Source organism: Rhinolophus hipposideros (assembly GCF_964194185.1).
Source record: "Rhinolophus hipposideros genome assembly, chromosome: 18".
Classification (NCBI taxonomy): domain Eukaryota; kingdom Metazoa; phylum Chordata; class Mammalia; order Chiroptera; family Rhinolophidae; genus Rhinolophus; species Rhinolophus hipposideros.
Window position 1 is genome coordinate 1,360,835 of NC_138064.1, and position 23,145 is coordinate 1,383,979.

General features: G+C 43.0%; 1 protein-coding gene across 1 annotated transcript in view; it reads left to right on the top strand.

Moving 5' to 3' along the window:
* The window catches only part of ABCA13 (ATP binding cassette subfamily A member 13), a gene marked incomplete at its 5' end in the record, with an annotated part of 245,529 nt that overhangs the window by 15,579 nt on the left and 206,805 nt on the right, over positions 1-23,145 (top strand). The window contains 2 exons of the mRNA XM_081079377.1: positions 17,384-17,533; positions 21,013-21,210. Coding sequence (XP_080935503.1) covers positions 17,384-17,533; positions 21,013-21,210 — 348 coding nt within the window. The remainder of the gene's footprint in view (positions 1-17,383; positions 17,534-21,012; positions 21,211-23,145) is intronic.

The window sequence follows — 23,145 nt, forward strand, 5'->3', positions numbered from 1 at the left end:
TCTGAGCCAACGAGGTCTTGGGACCAGCCCCTCCGAAGAGCCCCTTTTCCTCCCTAATTCGTTTACAGTTTTATCTTTTGTACCAAAGCATTTTATTCCTTGTGGTTTTCAGTTGCAACCCAAACCACACGCTACCTGCGCAACTTGATGCAGTAAAAATAGGGTTCACACTCAGTCTGTGTGATGCTTTGTTCGAGTGAGGTGGAAATTATGTAATCAGCAGGCCCGCGATTCTGTCTGGGTTCCATCACAAACTCGTGAAGGATACAGGACAAACTGGTTATCTCCTCGGTTTCCCGCCTGCGAAACGGGCACAGTACGACCTGCCTCACGGGTTGTCAGATAGATGAGCTAACGGGGAGCAGGAGCTTGTGGGGCTGTGCAAACCCTCCCAGTGAGAGCAGCCGTGAGACCGGAGGTCGGGCTTGGGCGTCTTGACATTTGCAGTTCCAGGAGGCCGCACTCCCGTGCTCTTGCTTCCCTTCCTCCCCTCAGTTCATCAACGCCACCCTCCTTGGTCACATGTGTCCACGGCTGTCTCCCAGTGCCCAACACGCAGTCCACACTTCGTGCTGCATAAATGAACGAGTGCCCTTCTTGTTATTACTCCAGTACCCCACAATTTATTGCCGCATTCTCCTATTTTTCCTTATTCACAAATGAGGCTTTTGTGAGCAGCCCTGAGCAGACCATTCGGTCCGTGGGTGTAAGAGCATCTCAACAACTAAACTGCAGGGCAGCCTTTTTGATGTGCTAAAACCAGTCGAATGCAGGAAATTAGTAGGGTTGAGCTTGTTACCTAGCCTTGAATTATCAAGTGATAGAATGCTTACGTCTTCACTCTTCTAATATTGTCGGGCTGCTTTCTACAGCTCCTGTTGACCCACATTCTCACTGACACTTGGTGTTCTCAGGCTTCTTCCCTTCGCCAAACTGCTGGGTCTGAAGGGATCTCACGTGAGTTTACTTGGTATCTTCCCGAGCACTTCTGAGAGGGAGTGTCTGTCCCTGTACTTACAAGGCGTCCATCATTTGCTCTTGTCTGCTCGTGTCTTTTGCCTTTTTCCTTTTGGATTATTCCTTCTCGTGACATGCATGCATGCGTGTGTGTGTGTGTTCAGGATCCTGTGCTGTCAGTTATCTATGTGGAAATAGATTCTTCAAGTCTGTGGCTGATCTCACTTTTAAACCAACTTTTCAGAAGATCAGAGACATTAACATGGCTTAGTTTTCCTTTGTGGTTTATAACCTTTTGTGTTTTGTTTAAGACAAAACATGAAGATGCTCTATGTTTTCTTCTAGACATTTTTAAAGTTCTTTTTCTTCACATTTAGAGTTCTATGTATGATACTGAGTGTAACAATGTAATCCCCCTGCCCTCCCGCCCCGGCCTCCCAACTCACTCTGAAGATAACCAATTAGGAGGCACGTTTTGTTGACTAGGAAGTGTTTCTCCCATTCATCCACTGACCACCTTTTTTTCTACATCAAGTTTCCAAATACATGTACCTCTGCTGTGAGTTCTCTGTGCCATCCCACGGTCAGTGTCTGGAGTGTCAAACTAACAGTGCACTGTCTTTTGACAGAAGGTTTTGATATGCAGGAGGACAAATTCTTCCAACCTGTTGGTGAAAATTGTCTTGGATATTTTTTGAACTTTGCTGTCCCAAATATATTCTAGAACCAGCTCATTACATTTGATAACAGCAAAATCAAAACAAAGCAAGCACTTTTGGGCATTTCATTGGAATAGCATTGACCCTACAGATCAATTTGGGTAGAATTACCATCTGTATGTGTTGTAATTTCTTATGCATTAACAATGTTCATTTATTTAGGTTCTCTTTGGTGTCTTTCAATAAAGTTTTATAATTTTCTTCATAAACTAACTGCACACACTTTGGTTAGCTCACCTCCCCTGCCCCCATGCTTTATATTTTTTGTTAATAATATAAATGGTATCTTATTAAAAAAACACACATTTTCTTACTCTTGCTATTATAAAAAATTATTGTGAGACAGGTATTGCATTTTTCTCCTATGAACGTAAACTTGGGGAACTTTCTGTACTGCTATTAGCTGTTGCTTTATATATTTTGAGGATTTTTAAGTGTATATAAAGGCATAAAATTATATCTTCATGTTACATCACTTCTTTTATTATGTAGTAATCCTCTCTGCATCTAATAATATTCTTTGTCTCAAAGTATCTTGTCTGATATTATCATAGCTAATTTGCTTAAGATTTACCTAGTTTGTCTTTTTCATCTCTTTAGTCTTAACCAGTCTGGGTCCTTATGGTGGTTTGTGATTATCTAAATATTTTCTTTTACCCTCGTTCTTGAGAGATAAGCTTTTTGGCACATAATTCTAGATTGACAGAATTTTTCCAAGTAATTTAAAGATAGTTAATTGTGTTCTTCTTTATTTAAGTATTTATTTTGCTAATAATTAGTCCTGGTAAGTCTAATTATTCATTCAAGGTAGTATGCCTTTATTTCTTGAATTGCTGCTGAGGTCTTCTTTTTGACTTAGTTGCACTGAAGGTTTTAATGTGGATTTATGTTTCCTGGTAAGTGTTGTATTTTCTTTATCAATGAACTTGTGTCTTTTATGTGTTCTGGGAAATTCTTAGTCATTGGTTATTTAAATATCATCTCACCTGCTTTCTCACCATTCCCCTTGAAGGGAGCTCTTTTACAATGGAATCTTACACTTAAAAGATTCACAGCGTAACTTCTTTCTTCTTTTTAATTCATTTTTCATCTCTCCCCTCCTCTCAGCTCTTTGGAGATGTCTTTTACTTTCCATAAGACCAGAAATACAACAAAAACTAAATTTTTTTTTGGTCAGGAGTTTCCCTATTGTTTCTAGTCAGCATAGTATTGGAAGCAGAAATGATATTACTGGATTTTAAATTTTGTCCCATTTTTATTTTGGCTGGATTTCATTGCCAAGCTTTTCTCTCTCTCAGGGTTCATGGTTAATAAATGTCTGTATTCTTTTATGATTGAGAATAAACATATGTTGGTTTTTACTTATGGGCTATTTTGGCTGGGTATCATTTTTATCACACTTTTCTTTTTCTTAGAACTTTGTAAATACAGATGCATTGACATCCAGCGTTGAATATGTTCAGGATATGTGTGAGGCCAGACTGATTTTTCCCCTCTTGTTAGTGAGTTGCTTTCCCCCCATCTTAATACCTGTAGTTGTCTTCCTTTATCTTTGAAGTTTGGTAGCTGTAGTTCAAGTACAGCTGAATTTTCTCAGAAATACTGCATATACTCTTTAAGTCTTCAGATAAAATCTTCTCTACTTCAAGGAAAGTCTTCTGCGTTACATCTTTAAGGATAGTTTTTGTTTCATTTATTGGATTCTCTGCTTCAGAGATGACAGTCACCCTTATGTTGCATAGTTTTTCAAATATTATAGCTTTTTTGTGTTAATATTTTTGCCTTTAAAACTTTAAAAAAAGTCACTGCTGTTATCTCAAACTCTTTCTCTAACGCAGAATTTTAGATGGCACCAGTGTCTATCCCCTTTCTGTGGTTTCTAGATTATTTAGAATTCTACAGTGATTCTTCTTTGTTTGTTATTTTCCCCTCAGATCTGCAACCTCTCGTGTCATTTATTTCTCATCATCCTTGAGCTCGTTTGTGAATGTTTGTTCTTGTTATATTGTCCTTTATGAAACAGTTGTAAAGAAATTCATTTTATTTGAGTCGTTTCTCTTCCAGTCATGCTCTGTGACTTTCTTTGCTTTTTTGTTTTGCTTCTCTCCAGAATGTTTAGACAGCTGTTTTACTCTTTCTTTTAATCTGATTCATACTTGGACAGCTTAGCTCACCTGTTAGATTTGTTCTTGACTTTCTTTTCAATAATCTGAGACTGGTCTGATTTCTCCTCCAAACTTTAGTGTGATCTCTGAGCATATCTGGCATGTGCCAGTTTTCTACAGCAGGCAGAGTGGTTGGGAGATGAGAGGGGACTCTCCTGAGAGGGGGTGCTATCATTTCATTGTCAGATGTGCTGGGCTCTGTGCTCTCCTTTGAAAATCTGTAATATGTCTTATCCCATGTTCACTCCAGTGATTTGGGGAAACTGGGGTTGAACTTTGGATTTTTTTCATATTTTTCTGTGAATCCCTGGACATTTTCCTAACAGTCAGCCTCCCTGTTCACTTGCCGTGTTTCATTTGATCATTCCAGCAGCAATTTCTGAGCTCCTCTGTCAGAAGAAGGAGATAAAAAGACTCTGGGGTTCTTACATCCACAGATGTGGGTACTGGGAGAGTTCCAGGATTGTGGGGGTACATCACTATGGCTTTGGAGATTTGGGGCTCAGTTAGGCCTGAGTCACAGTTGGCTTGTCTGATCGGCCCTGGAAACTTGTTACTTGACATTTTGGAGGTTGTGTTTTTTTTTTTTTTGTAATGACAAGTTGTCTCTCTCTCTCTTCTTTAACTTTTTTTTCTTCCCCCCACCTCTTATTTTGTCTTGGAAAAGAAGTCTGTGGGGAGGTTTCACTATGCTGTCTTGCCAGGGGTCCTTTATATGTATATGTTCATAGATATGTATTGTTAAGGTCTCCCAAATGCCACTGTATCTCAGCTGTGTTGAGGGAACCGAGAAAGGGGCATCCATGAGACTCACGGTCAGAGGTACTGTGGAATGTGAAACTTGGGGTTGTAAAACTGGACACTCCTGCCGTCTTCTGTCCTGAGACTCTTTGCTGGAATGAGAGGGCTTGGTGGTGGTTTGGAAGGGTGGCTGCTGTTCTGTACGCACTAGTAGGTTTATCAGATGACAGTTTCTCTTGAGAGCAGAGCCTGCAGAGCCTCCGGCTGCCTGTACAACATGAACACGAGTATTTTCTCCATCCCTCCCTAGGGTTAAGAAAGCATTTCCATTTAACACGGGTAAGATTAGAGATGTTAAGCAAGATTCAAGGATAATGATGACACGTGAGAAGAAAAACATGATATAAAAATGTGATGAGAAAGATAAGGCTGTTTTTGGGGTCCTGCAGAGAAATAGTCTTATGAAAGGAAGTGACTCTCTCCCTCACAATGGACAGTGACACAGCAGAACTGGGCATTTTGATACTTTCCTTTTGAATGCAGTAATTTCACATTCGAAACAGTGGAAGATTTTTCCACTTGTGTTTTTCAGAGCACTCATGATTGGCTTGTAAATAAGAAACAATTTTTTAAGGCTTAGAGTTCAATTTTATTTCAATATCTTTAGAGAAACTTCTCAATGATAAGATGTAGAATTTTATTTTTTTCATGTTTCCATTTGAAACTGGAGATTTGCCATTGATTTTATGACTAATACATATTTATAATTTCACAACTGCAACTGACTATTTTCATTTGGCCTTGACAGGGTTCTTTAAATTATGGTGGTCTTTCTGAGGTAGGAAAAAACACACACAGGTGCTATAAATAGAAAGACTGACAAATTGATTGCATAAAATATTTAGACAATAAAAATGCAAGTAAAAAATTGGAGACAACGTTTGTAATACCTGAAGCAACAAAAGGCTGAGTTCTTTAAGTTAAAAAAAAAAAAGAAACAAAAAACCCAGGAAACAATGATTTACAAAACAGCAATAAATAAGTAAATAAATAAATAAATAAATAAATAAATAAATAAAAATAGAAAAATGGACATGGGAGGGAACAGGGAGTTAACAGACAAGGAATTACTATACTTAAGTGTACTATACTTATGCTCTTAGTAATTAAATGTTATTTTTTATGTAACAATTTGACAAAACTTTGACAGAAATTTAAAAGTTTGTTAATCTCAGGTACTACTGAGAGGTGACTGGCCTGAGTAATGACTGGTTGAGGCTTTATTGAGGGCATTTTTGTTATATCTATCCAAATTCAAAATCATATACACTTTGACTCAGTCATCTCATTTAGCAACGCTACCTCATAGATATACTTGCAAAATTCAGCCAGACAGAAAACTCTTGATGGCATTGGCCTCAAACAGAAAACAATACAAATTTCCATAATTAGATGATTGGTTAAATAAATGAAATTCATGATTTTCATGTAGTATTTGAAAACAGTGAGTCAGAACAGTAAGTGCTACTGTGAAAAATGGATTCAGAAAACATTAGTTACACTTATATGTATGTATTTTTAAAAATGAATTAAGAAAACTCTTCACTGGGAGAGTGATTGTATTCTTTCTGTATTTTTTGAATTTCCTAACCATACACATTATTTATAGTATCAAAGTTGTGATATGAGACTTGGGTCTACAAACCATTTTCTGTATACCTCTTTGTCTTAAAAAATAGTTATATTTTATTAAAATTAAAAAAAATTAATTATGTATTTATTCTTCTTAATTGTATCAAGGCATAGTTTAATTTGCGGTATATTTTCTATTTTGCACATTTGTATTCAGCCAGAATTAATTCTGGAATCCTCCCCTGCTACGGTCTTACCCCCAGGCCCCAAGAAACGACTAATTTATTACAGAGAGTGAACAGAATGACTTAAATGAACTATGGTCTTCTGAGTGTTCTCGGTCTTTCTTTCTGGTTTCATTGTACTTCTCTGAACCAGAGGACGACCCCTTGCAGACACAGCCTCTGCTACCAGGATGGATGGTATTTGACTTCAGCACTTTCTCAGAGAACGTAATTTAATGATGCCCTTTCTGGCACAAGAAATGTGTCCTTCTGAAAAATTTTAAAGACGGGGATTTTCTGCTGTGTTTGCTTGTATGGTTCCAGGCCACACACACTCACATGATCACATTTAGATCTGTTTGCTGGACCTTTCAGGAAAGGACTGGGCCAGGCAGGAGTTCTTTGAACCACAGTGGTTCAAAGAGCGAAAGAGTTAACGTGACTAGAAGATCATTTTAGTTGAAAGCATTGGAAATCGGAGGCTGAAAGAGGAAGGTGCCCTCTTCAGCGGCAGACTGAGTGTCCTTAACTTCCTGTCCTGCAGGTTTCTAGGATTTGTTTGTTGTCTGGTTTCTGTCTGGCTATAAACTTTCATATTTGTAAAATGATGCGGGCAGCAGTCATTAGAACAACATTATTCATCATGAAAACAAGGGGAGCATGGTGACAGTAAAAGTGATCTTGTGATAGTTGAGGGTTTTCTATTCGTAGTTGTTCACTGGGCTATCCCTTGTTGATGGAGTTTCTCTCCCAAGTAATTAAATTCCTCGCATCAGTGGCAGTTCCTTTCCTTTGACTTTGAAAACTCAAGGTTATGCAAATTATTGTAATTTGTATGAGTAGCTCTTTTGTAGTCTATGTCAAGAGATTTGACTCCAATAATCTGAGTTTTAGGGGTTTGTTCCAATCTTAAGAAAATAAGTCAACAGAAAAACTTGTACATAAAAATTTCGCTGATAGGACAATATGAGTTATGGTATATTCGTTTGGTAAGAATATCATGCAACCAGTAAGATGACAGTTATGCATGGCATAACTGGAAAATATTCATCAAATGAAGGTAAGCATGGGCCATCCCACCAACTCTGGCAAAATATCTATGTAGATGGAAAAGTCAGGAATTAAAGAAATTAGAAAAATGAAAATAGTTAATCTGTTGGAGTGAGAAATATAGATGAAGTTATTTATTTCTTTAGTGTCATATAGTGTGCAATAAATAAATATGTAGAGTAAAAGGAAAGGAACTGGTGGGAGAAGGAAAAGGAGTGATGTATTCATGGGTCTGGATATGGTGACAAGTGACCTGGGGCCCCTGTCTCCAATGAGTGCTCTCAGATAGCTACAGTGGGGATGACAATGACATCCATTAAAGGAGGCCTTTTTACCATCCTTCAACGACCAGTGTACCATCCTTCAAGGGTGAAGATGTCATCATGCTTTGCAATTTCCTCAAGCTCTAATTTTTCCCAACAACCTCCCCAGGTCCTTTCTCTTGCTGAATTCCTCTGGCCATGTATCCTGTTCATGATTCTGATAGTACTTCGTTTTCAAGAACCTCCCAGACACAGAGACAACTGTAAGTTTCACTGGAGAAAAAAATCTCTGGAGAAAAAAAATTAGCAGTCTTTCTTCTATTCTTTACAAACTCTGAATTCTGAGGGCAATGTATGCTAGGGTTCCACTGTAATATCACAGTAGCTATATTTCTGGGGTATGTGCCAATAAACATCAATTTACATTTTTTCTTTTATAAATGATACACGTTTGCTAAATATAGCAGATAGATTTGTTCTACCAATGAAGCTGCCTCAATGTGGGCATGGGTCTGTGTGCCACTGTAAATATAGGAAGAGTAGAGGAAGAGGTAAGACGTTCGGAGATACATTTCAGTTTCCAATTTGATACCTATGGTGGTTATGGTGAAGATGGTGGTCATGGTGGTGATGGTGGTGGTAGTGATGGTAGTGATGGTGGTGGTGGTGGTGGTGGTGTTGGTGATGGTGGTGATGGTGGTGGTGGTGGTGGTGGTGGTGGTGGTGGTGGTGATGGTGGTGGTGATGGTGGTGGTGGTGGTGGTGGTGGTGGTGGTGATGGTGGTGGTGATGGTGGTGATGGTGATGGTGGTGGTGGTGGTGGTGGTGGTGGTGGTGATGGTAGTGAGGATGGCCTGTACTTCGAGTCATGCAGGTGTGGCCATGCAGAGCCATTCTACCTTGCACTGTGAGTGCAGACCCTGGGGCAAAGGTGTTAGACATATGTAAAGAGTTTCTTTCTTTTTTTTCTTTTTGGCTGAGTGCTCAGATCTCCTTTAAATTAATAGCAGGATTAATAATACAATAGTATGATATTACATGTTACTATTGTGACTTAGTAGGTATTCCACTTCTGATACCGGTTGTTACGGGCTCATTTCTTCCTTGTACCTACATCCAGGTTACTTGCAACCTCGTGATCTGCCCAGCCGGGGATTTTTCCCCTTTGTCCAAGGCCTTCTTTGCAACACTGGGTCACAGTGCAGGAACATCAGCTATGCAGAGCCAACGGAGCACCATTTCCGGTAAGAAACACAAGCTTCTTTTCCAGAATTCATGGGAAGCTGGTACAGAGAACAGGCATAATGCTTTTAGTACAGCCTCAAAATTTGGGACAGGTCAGAGATCATCAAAAGTACAGAATTAAGACTTATAAGGAAATTGATTTTATTAAATTCAGACTCACATGATAATGTCTTTCAATTTATGGTTAGTTTCCAGTAGGACATTTTTGTACTGCTGTTTTAAGAATCACAAAGTGATTCCTGACTGCCAAATACCATTTACACGTAATGGTTTGTTTTCTGTAAGTTAATACTCTGACTTCAAAATTACTTGCTTAGCTAATTCGTTTGGTGCCAAATACCCCCCAAACCAATATTTGTTTGAACCACCCACTGGGGTTTTCCTACGGTGCTATTGTTGACAGGGATCCTATTGTTCGCAGCTGAGATTAAATGAAAATAGTGCTCATTTCCTTCCTTCTTTTTGGTCCAGACACTTCAGTGACTAGGCGACAGTTAGGTGTCTGGTTCTGTCCTCTCCATGGCGTTAGTTGGCATTGAAGACCAAAAAGAGAAAGAACAGGAGGTATTCATGTGAGAAGAGTCAAAATATAGGCAAGTTAACTTAGAGGATCCTGAGTGCTCTGGAAACCTCTCTGAGTGGAGATAGGCACGAGGAGACGTCACTAATTGATCATGATAGTTTGAATTTATCGGGTACGAATGATCTGGGTTTTGTATTCCTTCCATCAAACAATCTAAGACATTTAAATGTAAAGCATGTTAAAATATTATCTTTATCTTTCAATCTTAAGTTACAAGAAGAAAATGAAAAGTTCCAGATAATTTTGCACACATCTGGTATATTTATAAATGGTGCTAACTTTTTTTTGAAATAGGCAATACTATAAAAGTATTACATAAAATCATTTGGAAAGAGTCTAAAATCATAGTCAATCTTTCTGTGTTTGTGGAAAAAGGAAATATACAAAACTCTCTTTCTGGGAAGATTAGAGGGGTTTGAGGCATGTCAAATTCCATTTCAGATCTTTCTCATGTCTCTTCCTTATTCACAATGGGAACTTCAAATGCTGTTCAAGTGGAAAAAGTTGGGCTTTGCACTCAAACAATACTGGCCTCACTTTCAGTTCTGTGAATCTGCAAATTACTAACCTCTCTGGCTCTGCTTCTCACCTACTTACTTCAAATGTGAATATTAAAGGCAAAATACATGAACCGCCTAGCACAAAGCATAGCGCAGAAGCTCCCCCATGGAAGTTAATGATAGATTCCTATGACTCTGACTGTAACAATAATACACTGTTTTTCTACATCAGGAAATAACTGTCCTTTGCTCCCCGTGTTCCTCCACTTCAATTCGCTGAAACTCAGGGATTATAACAGAAACCTAAGGGCAGTGGTCCACACTACATTCTGGGAACGGGAGTCTGTTTCAGAGCCCCAGCATCACGAAACCTTTGACCTATGATAGAGAGTGAAATGCTTCCCGGTGTAGCAGTGCCTGAGGCTGCTATCTGAGAAATGCAAGGTGACACAGAGAAAGACAATTGTAAGGAGTGAGGAAAGACAGGCCAGGGAGAGCATGGACACACATCGTGGACTCAGCTCTGGCTCCCGACGTGGCCACTCGACCGGGCGTTTCTCACTTGTTTTCATGTTGGTTCAAATATGAATTCAGTTGACCCTCAAAGCCATAAATAAAAATTCACTCCTGCCTGCTTTGGGGTAGTTGTCTCAGTTTACAGATATCTGAAAGCAGGTTTCTATTTCAAGTCCATTGAAACATTATCATGGTTAATTTAGTCTGAATTTCCATGCCCTTTATGATTCCCCGGGAAAAGTTCACTTTGGGTAGAACTCCCAAATTCCATCCGATGGAGGTTATGATTATGAAAAGCCACTTCCTCATTCCTGGCTTTGTTACAGAGCTTCCCCTGGCTCTTGCAAGAGTGCTTTGGAGCTAACACAGGAGGCATTACTGACAGCAGATTAAGTGGATATTTTCACACAGTGTGAGGGATCATTCCTATATTCCTATTTTGTTAAAGGTAAAGCTAATGGCGTACAAACAAAATTAAGATGCTTTATGACACGAAGGTGCCATCTAAACCCGCCTGTCACTTCCCTTCACTGTCGCCAATATGTAGGAGGCTGATGGAACTCCCCCTTCCCTCTCCCCAGAACATTCTTCACTTTCAACGCTGGTGCTTTGCCCTCTCATCCTTGGCTGAGTAGTTTTCCACTCTCAACCCCTCAACATGTTCTCTTTATAACTAGTCTCAGTTATTTCCTACTATTCTCACTCCATTATCTATCTATCTATCTATCTATCTATCTATCTATCTATCTATCTATCTATCTATCATCTATCTATCCACCCACCCAACTGTCATCTATCTATCTGTCTGTCTATCTATCCACTTGTCATCTATCTATCTATCTATCTATCTATCTATCTATCTATCTATCTATCTATCTATCTATCTATCTATCATTTATCTCATTCTCAGATGAGCTCAAGCCCCTCGAACATCTGCTTGGTGTCCCCACATCCTTGTCAATGACTTCCTGCTTCTCCATCTCTCTTGCTCAGTGCCTGCTGCTCCCTCACCTCTCAGCTTCTCAGTTTGCTTTTTACTCTTTAGACCCTCTTTAGAGTGTCTTCTAAATTTTATAATCTATGTTGAACGAACTCAAGAGTCAAGAGCCTTTGCTAGAAATAAATGATAAAACTTTATTCAAAGGTCTTAGGGTTTGGAAACTGCAAATGCAACTAGGTGTTACCCAGAGTTCTGAAGAAGAAAGAGAAGCTGAGTGTTCTTATAGTAAAAAGTATACTCGAGAAGAATCAGTCCTGCATTCTTAGCCTCTGCATTGGCCTGAGATGACCGGTGGTCTGGATACTGGACATCAAGTGGTCTGGGTATGTGAAGATTCTTTCCTTAGTCCTTCAGAAGGTAATCGGAGGGTTATCTGGAGGTCTGATGTGTATCCACATCAGCAGATTGGACTCAGGACTGAAAAGTTCAAAAGTTTAGGTTCCCAGGCTGTTAACATGAGAACAGAACAGTTTTTTTCAGGCCTCAACCTACTGGATTTTAGTAATTTAGCAGCTTGACTATGGTGACTGCATGTTATTTCTTTACTCTGTCCCTCAGTCTCTATTTGATTATTTTCCCTATTCCCGGGTCCAGCTTCTTGACAAGTAGCAGAATCCTCTTTCTCCATCCAAAGCAGCTAAGAATTGGATCCTTGTTTCTTAAAAGGCCTTTCTGACCTCAAGGGGTATTGACACTAGAGAAAGAATTGAGGAGGATGATGCACAGCGAGTCACCCACATGTTCTATCTACCTGTGTTCATTTCTGTGGGGCTGGTCCCTCCCGAGGGCCACCTCCACCCCCTGCCCCCATGCCAATCCGAGCTGCCTCTGTACATTATGAGAACAGGCGGAGTCAGGTGTGTTTGCTCTTTTTTTTATTTGTAAGTTTCTCCCTCAATAAGATTTGTGTCATATTTATACCAGTTTAGTTTAAGGACCTCTTTCCTACTTTAGGTCATAAAGATAATTTCCTACATTGCCTTCTAAAAGTATTACAGTTCTCCTTTCACATGTAAGTCTTGAATTCATCTGGGCTTTGTGTCTATGGTATAATGATGATCAAATTATGTATTTCCATTTGGATGAGTAATTGTTTTAGTTTCACTCATTAAGTCATTTGTCCATTTTCCTTTGATTTGCAGTCCCGCTGTGACATAAATTAAGCTGCCACCTGTTCTGTGTCTGTTTCTGATTCGGTGGTCCACCCAGCTGTCCTCAAATGATTCCTCATGGTCTTTCTAACTACAGCTGTCTAATGTCTTGATGTCTGATAGAGCAGTTATTCATACTGTTCTCCTTTAGGGACATCTCTGTATTTCCGTGTAAAATATACAAACTTGCTGTTAGGTTCAATGAAAAATCTCTACTGACGTTCTGATTGGAATCTTATTGCCGCCCACGATTATGAAACATCACGTGATTTACTGAAGTGCTCTCTGCATCTTTCAGCAAAGCTTTATGATTGTTTCCATACAGGTCGTGCATACTTTTCGTTAAAAATTTTCCTAGTTACTATGTATTTTTTTGTTGTTAATGCAAATGGCATATTTTTATCAGTTATACTATGTCCCTGATTATCCCTCATGTTATGGAAATACAATTAACTTTCAAAAATTAACTTTATTGATCTATACTATAATATTTAAGTGTGCACTCAGTAGGTTTTTACGTGTTCATGCATTTAGGTAACCAATACCATGACCAGGATCTAGAACATTCTCCCCTGGTGCCCACCCAGTCCAGTCTGCCCCACCCCCCCTTCAGACTCAGGCAACTTACCTGCTTTCTGTCCTCTAGAGTACATTTAGATTTGTCTTGTACAGAATTTTACATGCAAAACATATCTGTGGTGTCTGACTTCTTTCACCTAGCAACATGTTTTGAGATATATCCATGTGTTGTGTGTACCAGTAATTTATTTGTTTATAATTCCTAAGTGGTTTCCCAGTGTATGGAGATGACTCAACTTAATTCATCCGTTCACCATTTATTCCTGGACAGTTGGGTTATTTCCACTTTTGGCTATTTGTAAGTAAAGCTGCTATGAACATTAAAAATAAAAAAAGTTTTGGATAGATATATATTTTTGTTTTTCTTGGATAAATCTCTAGGAGTGGAATTGTTAGGATAATGTACATGATTATGTCATCTGGAAATACAGTTTTACTTCTTTCTTTCCTACCCGGATGCTTTTTCTTTCTTTTATTTAGAGTTTCATGTGTTCTTCCTTATTTGCATCTCAGCCCTGTGAAAAGTTGGTTTCATTACTAGTTTGAGGGCTAGCAAAGAAGTTCAGTCATGTGCCAAGTGACCTTTCCGTGTCCCCACTTATTCTCGTCTTCTTTGTTCTGCCTTTCCTTCACAACTCCTTTCATACCTGGCAAGGTCAACCATTACCTGATAAAAGACCAAAGAAAGAGCTGGACTCAGGAAGGAGGAAATTACTCCCAACCTAAATCCTATTACAGTACTGGGATTTCCCCGGGGCTCTCGAATTTTCTCTCTCTCTCTCTTCTGCCATAAACAATTTCATGTTAGTAGTAGTCAAAATCTGGTCTTAAGGACAAACTGAGGCAGTTTTGAAATAACAATCAGAATAAGAATATAAAACTAGTTCCTTGTTACAGGGAAACTCATCCAGAATAACCTCAGTCTCTATAATCTGACCATTCTGTAGGGTCCCAGGAGAGTCCCGTGTGGGTGTGAGGTAGGAGAACTCACATGAGCGCTGCTCCCACAGGCCCTTTATGAAACAGTTACTTTTCTTCTTCTTTAACACGAGGCTATAGCAGAGGTGAGAGCTGACTTTTTGTTGTGCTTTGGGAATTCTGACCCAGTCAAGGTGAAGGCTACATTTGAAAAGGTGAGATTTAGGTGGACAGTGACGAGGTGACTGAGCCAGTGCTCAGCTATCGGGGACTTCCTGGCTTTGCTGTATCCATCCTGTTGCTTTCAGTAAATTCTCTTTGATTCTCTGGGCCTCATTTCTTTACCTGTAAGTGGACTGTGACCTGAAAGGCATTGAATTATTTTATTAATCAATAATGTTAGTTGAACCTGCTCTGACTTTATTATCGGTGGCGAAAATGAAACAGCAGTGCTTGTGGGAGGAGGGATGGGTAAGCTTTCTTATTATTTCATGGTAGATTTACCTGTTGACGACTGTCACTACATTTTCACAGCATTCTCTCATTTGTAAAATAAAGGAATTGGGATTAAAAAGTCTAATAGTTTCTATAACTTTCTACTCAGGAAAATTTTATTTCTTTTCCTCTTGGATATGCTAAATGTAATTGAACACCTACTTACTTTCATAAGCTTCCAGCAACTTGTGAAATGATTTCCTATTTCATTTTAAATCAGTTGTTTCCCACTGATTTTGAGATTAGATGTAGACAGGGTGGACAGTGCTGATTTCAAAAGTCGTGAGAACGTTTTCTCTTGTTTACTAGTAAAAACATCACTTTTATGATGTGATACATATAAAGTGGAAAAAAATATAGCAATTTTATCATTTCCAACTGGAATCACAGAGTGCATTTTCCCACACCACGAGCTTGGCCCGTGGGTCATCCTTACCAGAACGAAGAGGTGTGGGTTGAATGCCGACTCCTGGTCAGCTGGAAGTGATGGGTGGGAACTGCTGTGGGTGGTGCCCAGAGGTTATGTTTTCACACGCTCCCCAGGGGCCCCTCTGTACACCAAGTCTGATCTCTGCAGGAAGCAGTTTCCAGGGGCCCTACTGTTAAAGATGAAAGGAAATCCTTTAAAAACACGTGCTCATATGCATTTAATTATTCTCTTATAATTGGATATTTACAGTATTTCTAGTAATTTTCTCGTTGAGATCATTGCTCTGACGGGTATTATTATTTACACATTTTATGTCTATGATTGTCTTTTAGTAGTAAAATTACTTAAAGCTAAAATAAAAGGCAAAAAGAAGAACCCCAAAACTGGAGTAGATATTTCTTACAAATGTGACAACAGAGGGATACTATGTTTGAAACATAAAAAAGACAGTGAAGGTCCCTATAGAAAATGGGTCAAAGGCCTTGAATCCAGCCTACTGCAGGCCCTCCTGAGCTCCAGACCCCGTGTAAGCACCCCATGACTTCTCTCCATGGTGTCCAGTGGGCACTGCGAGCTTGGGTCTCAGTGTTACCTTCATTTCCACCTTCACCACTATCCTCTCATGAGAAGGAGGCACTACCTTTGCCTGCTACCCTGGAAGTTCTCCTAGAGTCTCTCTCCCGGAAGCCCTGTCTTTATAGTGCCCACGATTTGATCTGATTAGGGGTGCGTGACTTGCAGACATGGAAATGGCTATCTACGAGTCCTCTGCTGTCTGTAGGAACTGGCTGGCCTTGGGATGCGCCATCCCTCCAGGGTCAGTGGTCATCAAGGCCCCAGAGATATAGGAAATAAAAGACATGGTCAACACAGCCCAGGTCCAGCTCATTAACGGTCCTCAGTCTACCTCCAGCAGAGTGGACTTGAATCTGTCCACTTCCTTCTTTCTCTAAAGCCTTTGACTGGTCTCCATTTTCCACCCTGGTCCTGAATTCTGCGTCTACCCCACAGCCCGAGGGCTCTTTTAGACTTTGAATCAGACCAGGTTGTCCCTGGTGAAACCTGTCCCAACTCCCCATTGCTCCTGGTGCCATGACTGAGTGGGCTCTGTGTCCTGTGACCACTCTGCATACCACGTGTCTCTTTCTCTCTGTGCTCAGCCCCTCCCCATCTCTGGGCCTTTGCACATGCTCCCTCTGACTGGCCTGCAATCCCCACTTCTTCCAGTTGGCCGACCATTTTGTTTTTTCAGGTTTTTGCCCAACATCGTCTCCTTTCAGGCCAACTGTGAGTACCATCTCTACAACAGACTTCCACTCAGTTCCTACCTTATCAAAAAGTATTGATTTTCCTCCTGGCATTGATCTCAACCCCACTTACGAGGCCTATCTGTATGCTTGTCTCCTGTCTCCTCTGTACTCCTGGATGGCAGGGCCTCCTTTGGTCACTGGTGTCATGGTGTAGAATTAACCCCTGGTCATTTGCAAAAGGTGAAAGTCCACAGACTCAGAAAAGTAAGAAGGTAAAGAAAGTTTCTTTATTGAAGGTTGGGCAGAGAGAGAAGCCCCTGGCAGTGTCTGAAGAGGACAGCTGCCCACAGGTGAGGAGAGGTAGGGGTTTTATATTTTCTTTATGATGGATGCAGCGGACTAGTTATCTTGCAGTTGTGGCTGGCTCCTTCTGAGAGCTATTGTCTTGGTTGGCTTCCCCTGAAACTTGTCCTGGTGTTTGTCTGTGGTGTTTGTCAGTCCGTAGGTGTCTGGGACTCAGAGCATAAGTGGTTAGTCTTTGACTCTATTCTTGCCTGCTCCCAGACTCATTCTTACTGACTCTTCCTAAGTCATCAGTTAGGCTTTAGGCTCATTCCTGTTAGCTCCTAGACTTGTTTTCATTAACTCTTTTTGACTCATCAGCTGATGTGTTTACTTCCAGCACCTTGCACAGGCCATGCTGTATAACAGGAAAAATAAATGGAAAAATGAAGTGATTAATAAACATATACAATGATTAAGCTTCACAGATAATAAAGAGATTGAGAACAACTTTCTAATTTTAAATTGGCAAAGTTTTTAAAAATGATAAGTGGAAATGGGTACAAGTTTAATTGAAAACAATTTGATATCTGGTATCAAGAATCTTAAAAGCACAGAGGACACTTATTCTTGTAAAAAGTTCTATTTGTGGTATTTATTCCATTTGTTTAAAGTTCATCTAGGTTCCAAAGCACAGCTGGCCATCACAAGAAGATCAGCGACCTGGTCTTCTTACAAGAGATGAACGACCTTGCTGAGGAAATTTATGAAATGATGGACAAAGCAACTAACTTACAAAAACTTTGGGTAGAAAGATCCAAGACTCCAGGCAAGTAAATCTCTCACACTGTCAACTCCCCACCTGGACACAGGCTTAGGTGAGGCCCCGTGAGGCTGTGAGAACCCACAACGACCTATTTATGCTTTAGCCCCTTACTGCCCCAGGCTGCTGTGTGGGTCTTAGAGAAGGCACACCCTTCATGGGTGAGGAGGGTGGAGCTAGATTTTCACCACCTCTCCTGGGATGGCATTTTAGGAACGACCTTCAGAGAGGCTGCAGCCCATGCTTGCTTTATCTCTGCAGGTCCCCTCTCTCCACTCTCCTCCCTTCTTTTCCTTCTGTTCTAGCTTCCTGTCTCACTTCGGCTTCCTCTGTGTTTAAATCTAATCCCACCTTACACACACACACACACACACACACACACACACACACACACACACTTGATTCCTTTCCTCCTTCCAGTAGACTTGGATGTGTCTTTCTATTTTAGTAACACTTTAATTCTGGTCTTTGATGGTTGGACTTTGGTGGGTGTGGGTGGTGGTAATTGCCTGTCTTTACATAGCTGAGTTATTACCTCCAGACTTCATCAATATGTGGGGCCACAATAACCTTTTTTTTTTTTTTTAAATAATACAACCCCATCCATGATTGCCAGATAAAATACAGGACAGTCAGTAAAATTTGAATTTCGGGTAAACAACAAATAATTTTTTAGTATCTGAGTAAATATGTTTTTATTTGCTAAATCTGGCAAACTAAGTACCCACTTACATTTTTTCTTTATATCTATATCGATCTAATTTTTTCTCTTTATGGACTCTATACAAGAAAATGGAATAAAGCGTTTGGCAGAAAGGGGCTCCACAGAGGAGGTGATGATACGTGTTATTTCTAAGAGAGAAAACAGCACCTTTGTCCTAGGTGGGGCGAGGTGGGGCCGAGTTCACCGTGGACCAAGTGCATCAGCAAAAGGCCAGCATAGCTTCAAACATCAAATGGTGGAGCTCTTGTATTAGGTGCTTCTGGGCTCATTCTACTTTTATAAAACTTGTTTTTCCAAATGAGAAATTTAACAGTCTATTAAAGGGAGAACTCATTTTTTCTTGAGAGGAAATCTCCACTTGATTTTCAATTTGTTACCATTTGAACCATTTCCCACGACGCGTGTAAAAGAAAACCTCCTCTACTCACACGTAATACAACCAATGTGTGTGTTTTCAACATCAAGCAAGTTTTCCTTTCTCTGTAGATACCAACTGTCTGCAACATCACAGTCACTTTTCGTTTCCTCAACTGTTTTCTTCCTTTGTTTCTATTTTCCCTTCTCGCTCTCTACCGTGTCCCGAATGTTCACGATGCCTGTATAATTAGACATAATTAGAGATTGATACAGTTTTTGCAAATTACTGGAATTCAGTTTACCAGTTTTCCAGGAATTGATTTCGTATCAGAGCGTTTTGGAAATTGGAAGTGACTGTGTCCTTGAGGTTTGGTCTTCGAGTTGGACGCAGGGGTCTGTGTGGAGCCACGTGCGTTTAGAAATGAAATGGGCGCCCAGCAAATGCTTTCTGGTGGTGGAGTGAACTAACACGTCTGAAATCTTCTTGGTTGCAGATGCTTCTCACGGTCCTGGTTTCTTAACAGTAAGTATCTTAAAAGTTTGACACGTGATTTTCAGAGACACAGCGGTTCGTGCAAACCACTGACTTTAAACGCAGCGACTTCAGTGTCAGCGACCCCACGTGTACGTGGTTGACACGCCAGGCTCGCCCGCGGCTGCATTAGCAGCTGAGCTTTAACCTCCGGCAGCGCTGCGGGGGGAGCACAGCAGGGGCGCAGGGCGGCCGGGGGTGACGGGCGACATGATGGCTTCCGCCCCCCGAGGTTCCCGCCGGGCACGGCCTGCGGGGCGGCCCTGCTGCAGCCAAAGCGCAGGCGGGGCTCCGTCCCCGCGCTCGGGCCAGACCAGAGCCCGGCAGCATCTCCCGCACAGAAGAGGCTTTCGGTGGAGGGAGGCCGGAGCGGCCTCCGGGACAAAGGGCGTAGCTGTCAGGTCTAGTGGGGGGACCTGATTGGACAACGTTGCCATTACGTCACGTGAGGGAAGCGACTCGGAAGGAAGGAGGGCGCAGAGGAAGTTGCGCTCGCCGCGCCAGGCAGCGTCTGATTGGTGGAAGGCGCATTCCTTGTGCGGCTGGACTTTCCTTCCGACTGAGCAACAGTTCCCTTAGGAAATGGGTCCGCGAGGCCCAGGGCTTCGCAGGGGGTTCCTCGGGGCGGTGGCCCCGGGCTCCCGGGCTCTGTGGTCCCTGAGGGTCTGGGCGGCTCCTGCGCCGGAGTGAGCCCCGGGGCGGGTGCGGTCCGGCTGGCGGCGCGTGGAGCTGCGCGGGGGCCTGCGCTCAGCTCCTGAAAGACGGGAGCTCGAGGAAAGGAGGGAGAGGCTGGCGGGTCGGGTTCCCGCGCGTGGCTTAGGCTTCACGCGGGGTCGGGCGCCTCCTGCGTGGGATGTGACCGCTGAGCTAGAGTGGGTTCCTCCCGATCTTCTCAGTCCTCCTCGTGCTGGCCGGGCAGGCCTGCCTCCTGCCCAGGCGTCCGGCGTCGTGGCCGGGACGCGCCACCACCTGGGGACACCCTGCGCCCGGGGACACCCGGCGGGGTCTGCCCGGGGACACCCTGCGCCTCTGCCTGGGGACACCCTGCGCCCGGGGACACCCTGCGCCCGGGGACACCCTGCGCCTGCGCCTGGGGACACCCTGCGCCCGGGGACACCCTGCGCCCGGGGACACCCTGCGCCCGGGGACACCCTGCGCCTCTGCCTGGGGACACCCTGCGCCTGGGGACACCCTGCGCCCGGGGACACCCTGCGCCCGGGGACACCCTGCGCCGGGGGACACCCTGCGCCTGCGCCCGGGGACACCCTGCGCCCGGGGACACCCTGCGCCCGGGGACACCCTGCGCCCGGGGACACCCGGCGGGGTCTGCCCCGCGGGCCACACTCACTGCGTGTCTGCTGTGCTTTCCCCTCTTTTCTGCTCATGAAAAATAATCCGGCTGTAGTTTCTTATTGGACGACCGCGGGCACAGTGTTCCTTTAGCCCCACATTGTACTCGCCGGGCCCCACTCGCGTGCGCGGGAGGGCGGAGCGGGGCGGCCGCGGGCACCGCGTGGACCGAGCAGGCGCTCACTTACCCACGTTGTGCCACGCGGGGCTCAGCTCCGTGACGGAGAGGGGCACAACAACAGCAGGCGTCGCGTTCTTACTCGTGCCGGGGCAGTCCGCCGTTTACTTCCACGATCTGTCTCACAATCTGAGAAATGGGTGCAGCTTGTCACGAAAACAGGCCTCCCTTCTTTCCCTGCCCATCCTGCCACAGCATTAAAGAACACCAACGTAAAAGAGCAACCTCAAACTCTCGTCGGTTCAGAGTAGTGCCAGCAGGCATAGTCGGGGTCACCGGAGGGTCCATGGTGACCCTTTGCAGTCACGCCTCACCCCCCCCCCCCATCATGTCATCGATTCACGAGACTAAACACGGAACTTCTTGGTGTGTTTTCTATCAGATAGATCTCAATAAGACCGAGGAGGTGATATCGAAATTGGAGAGCCTGCACCAGCAGCCCCACACCTGGGATTTCCTACTGTTACTGCCCAGACTGTGCACAACCAGTGTGCATGCTGATGATGGCGTCCGGGGTGGAATGCACCTTCTCCAGGCAATCTCCAAGTAGGTGAAGGAGAAAAGCGCAGTTATAGGCCTTTGGGGTTTTCCTCCTCATTTCTTTTTTAATGGGAAAATACGTATCTCTGAGTAGTTGTCTGATACAACACAAAAACAAAACCCAGAGTGATGCCACCCTGACATGGCTGGAACTCTTGCCCCTCCACCTGCCCCTCACCTGCCCTCGTCTACCTGTACAGACGCTTGACGTGAGTGTGTTTACCTGTACAGGTGCTTTGCATGAGTGCAGTGATGTTGTTCAGATCCTCTTCTCCCTGGTTTAAGCAATTTAATGTCACGTTCACATTGCACATGTTCCTATATTCTTCAAATGATCTGCATAATATTCCAATTTGGTATCCTACCATCTGCCATAATTTACTTGATAATTTATAATTGGCCTTTCAGTTATTTTTAAGTTTTTCACTATTGGAGATGTGGCATGAATATAACTAATTCCTTGATAAATGATGCTGCAGTTGCCCCAAAATATCATCCAGAACTGAGGAGCTCGGTTCTCTCGGAGGTGTGACCCAGTGAGCTGGACGCTGGTCGCTTGTGATGGCTCTGACATGTCATGTGAGAGTTACCTTCGACATGGCCTCTTCCCATGGGGATTTTCCCATGTTTTCAAAGTAGGGTCTTTTATTCCCCAAATTCTTTTGTGTAAACCTATTATTTACACAAATATGGTATTTTATTAGTAAAAGTTTATGTTCTTTTCAGATTTTTAATTATGACTTATTTTATGTGCCATCAGTGAGAACAATCAGCATTGCCCTTAGGCTAGGGTAGAGGGGACCCTGCCCCCAAAGGGGACCCTGCTCTGGTCTCTGCAGGCCATGCCTCTGCTCATGATGCAGGAAGCCCGTGGGGCCGAGGGCATGTGCCCACAGAGCCCCCTCACCATGGAGCTCCCTGCCCCAGCGGGCAGAGCCCACTTCCAGAGCTGCGTGGGCCTCTTCCCTAATGCCCCCTTGAGGTAGCTCTCACCACCTGAGTGTGTACCGCAAGGCCCAGGGTGGGACAGCCATTGGCAGGGTGTGGGGCAGGGGTGGGGACAGTGTTTGGATGTGCAGGACCGAGTGTCCACACATGTGTACACGAGGTCTTTGAGGTACAGACAGCTGGGGGGCAATTGAGGGAGGGGTAGCCTGGGTGGGCCGGGGTGGGTGCTTCTGAACCCCCACGTCCTGGTGCACGGCTCTGAGGAGCAGAGAATTCTAAATTTGAACATGGCTTTCCCAGTTGTGGGGAGGCGTCTTTGTCAGTGTAGGAAGGAGGAACATATATGACAGTTGTTGGTTTGATTTATAGCTTAAATATTTGAGCATATGGGTGGTCTTGCCCTAGGCCCGGAACTTGTTAGCAGTGGCAGTGAGAGCATGAGGGCTCTTTGGAGACAGACACCATTTGAAATTCGGAGATATCAGTGACAGTTGGTGAACTGTATCAGCTTCAGCATTAACTTTATGTCTGTATTTTACATTAGTGACACAACATCAAGAAAATCTGCATTTATTTAGCTAAGTCTTTACATGGGGAATGAGTTTGCAGTGATATCCTTGTAATCCTGGGATACTTGCTCTTCAATATATGAGAATGTTATGAGAGATTTTCCTTAACAAGAAGATAAAGGAAAATAACCTGTTTGAAGCACAACTTAAGTATTGTTGGTCTCGTGTTGCTAAATTTAGATACATTCCCACCTGGTTGAGTGGATTTTCTAATTTACAATTTTAATTGTTTATAAACACAGCGTTGATATTAAAAGTGACATTGACACTGCATGTATGTGGACTGCCCTGGCCCCTCTTTCTATGAAACATGTTGGAAGCCTGGACTGAACCCCTGACAGGTCAGGTCCCTGGGGTAGGGCAGAGTGGGGCGGGGGCACCAGGTGTCCAGTATGCTGCCCTCCAGGTGCTGCGCTGGTTGTCT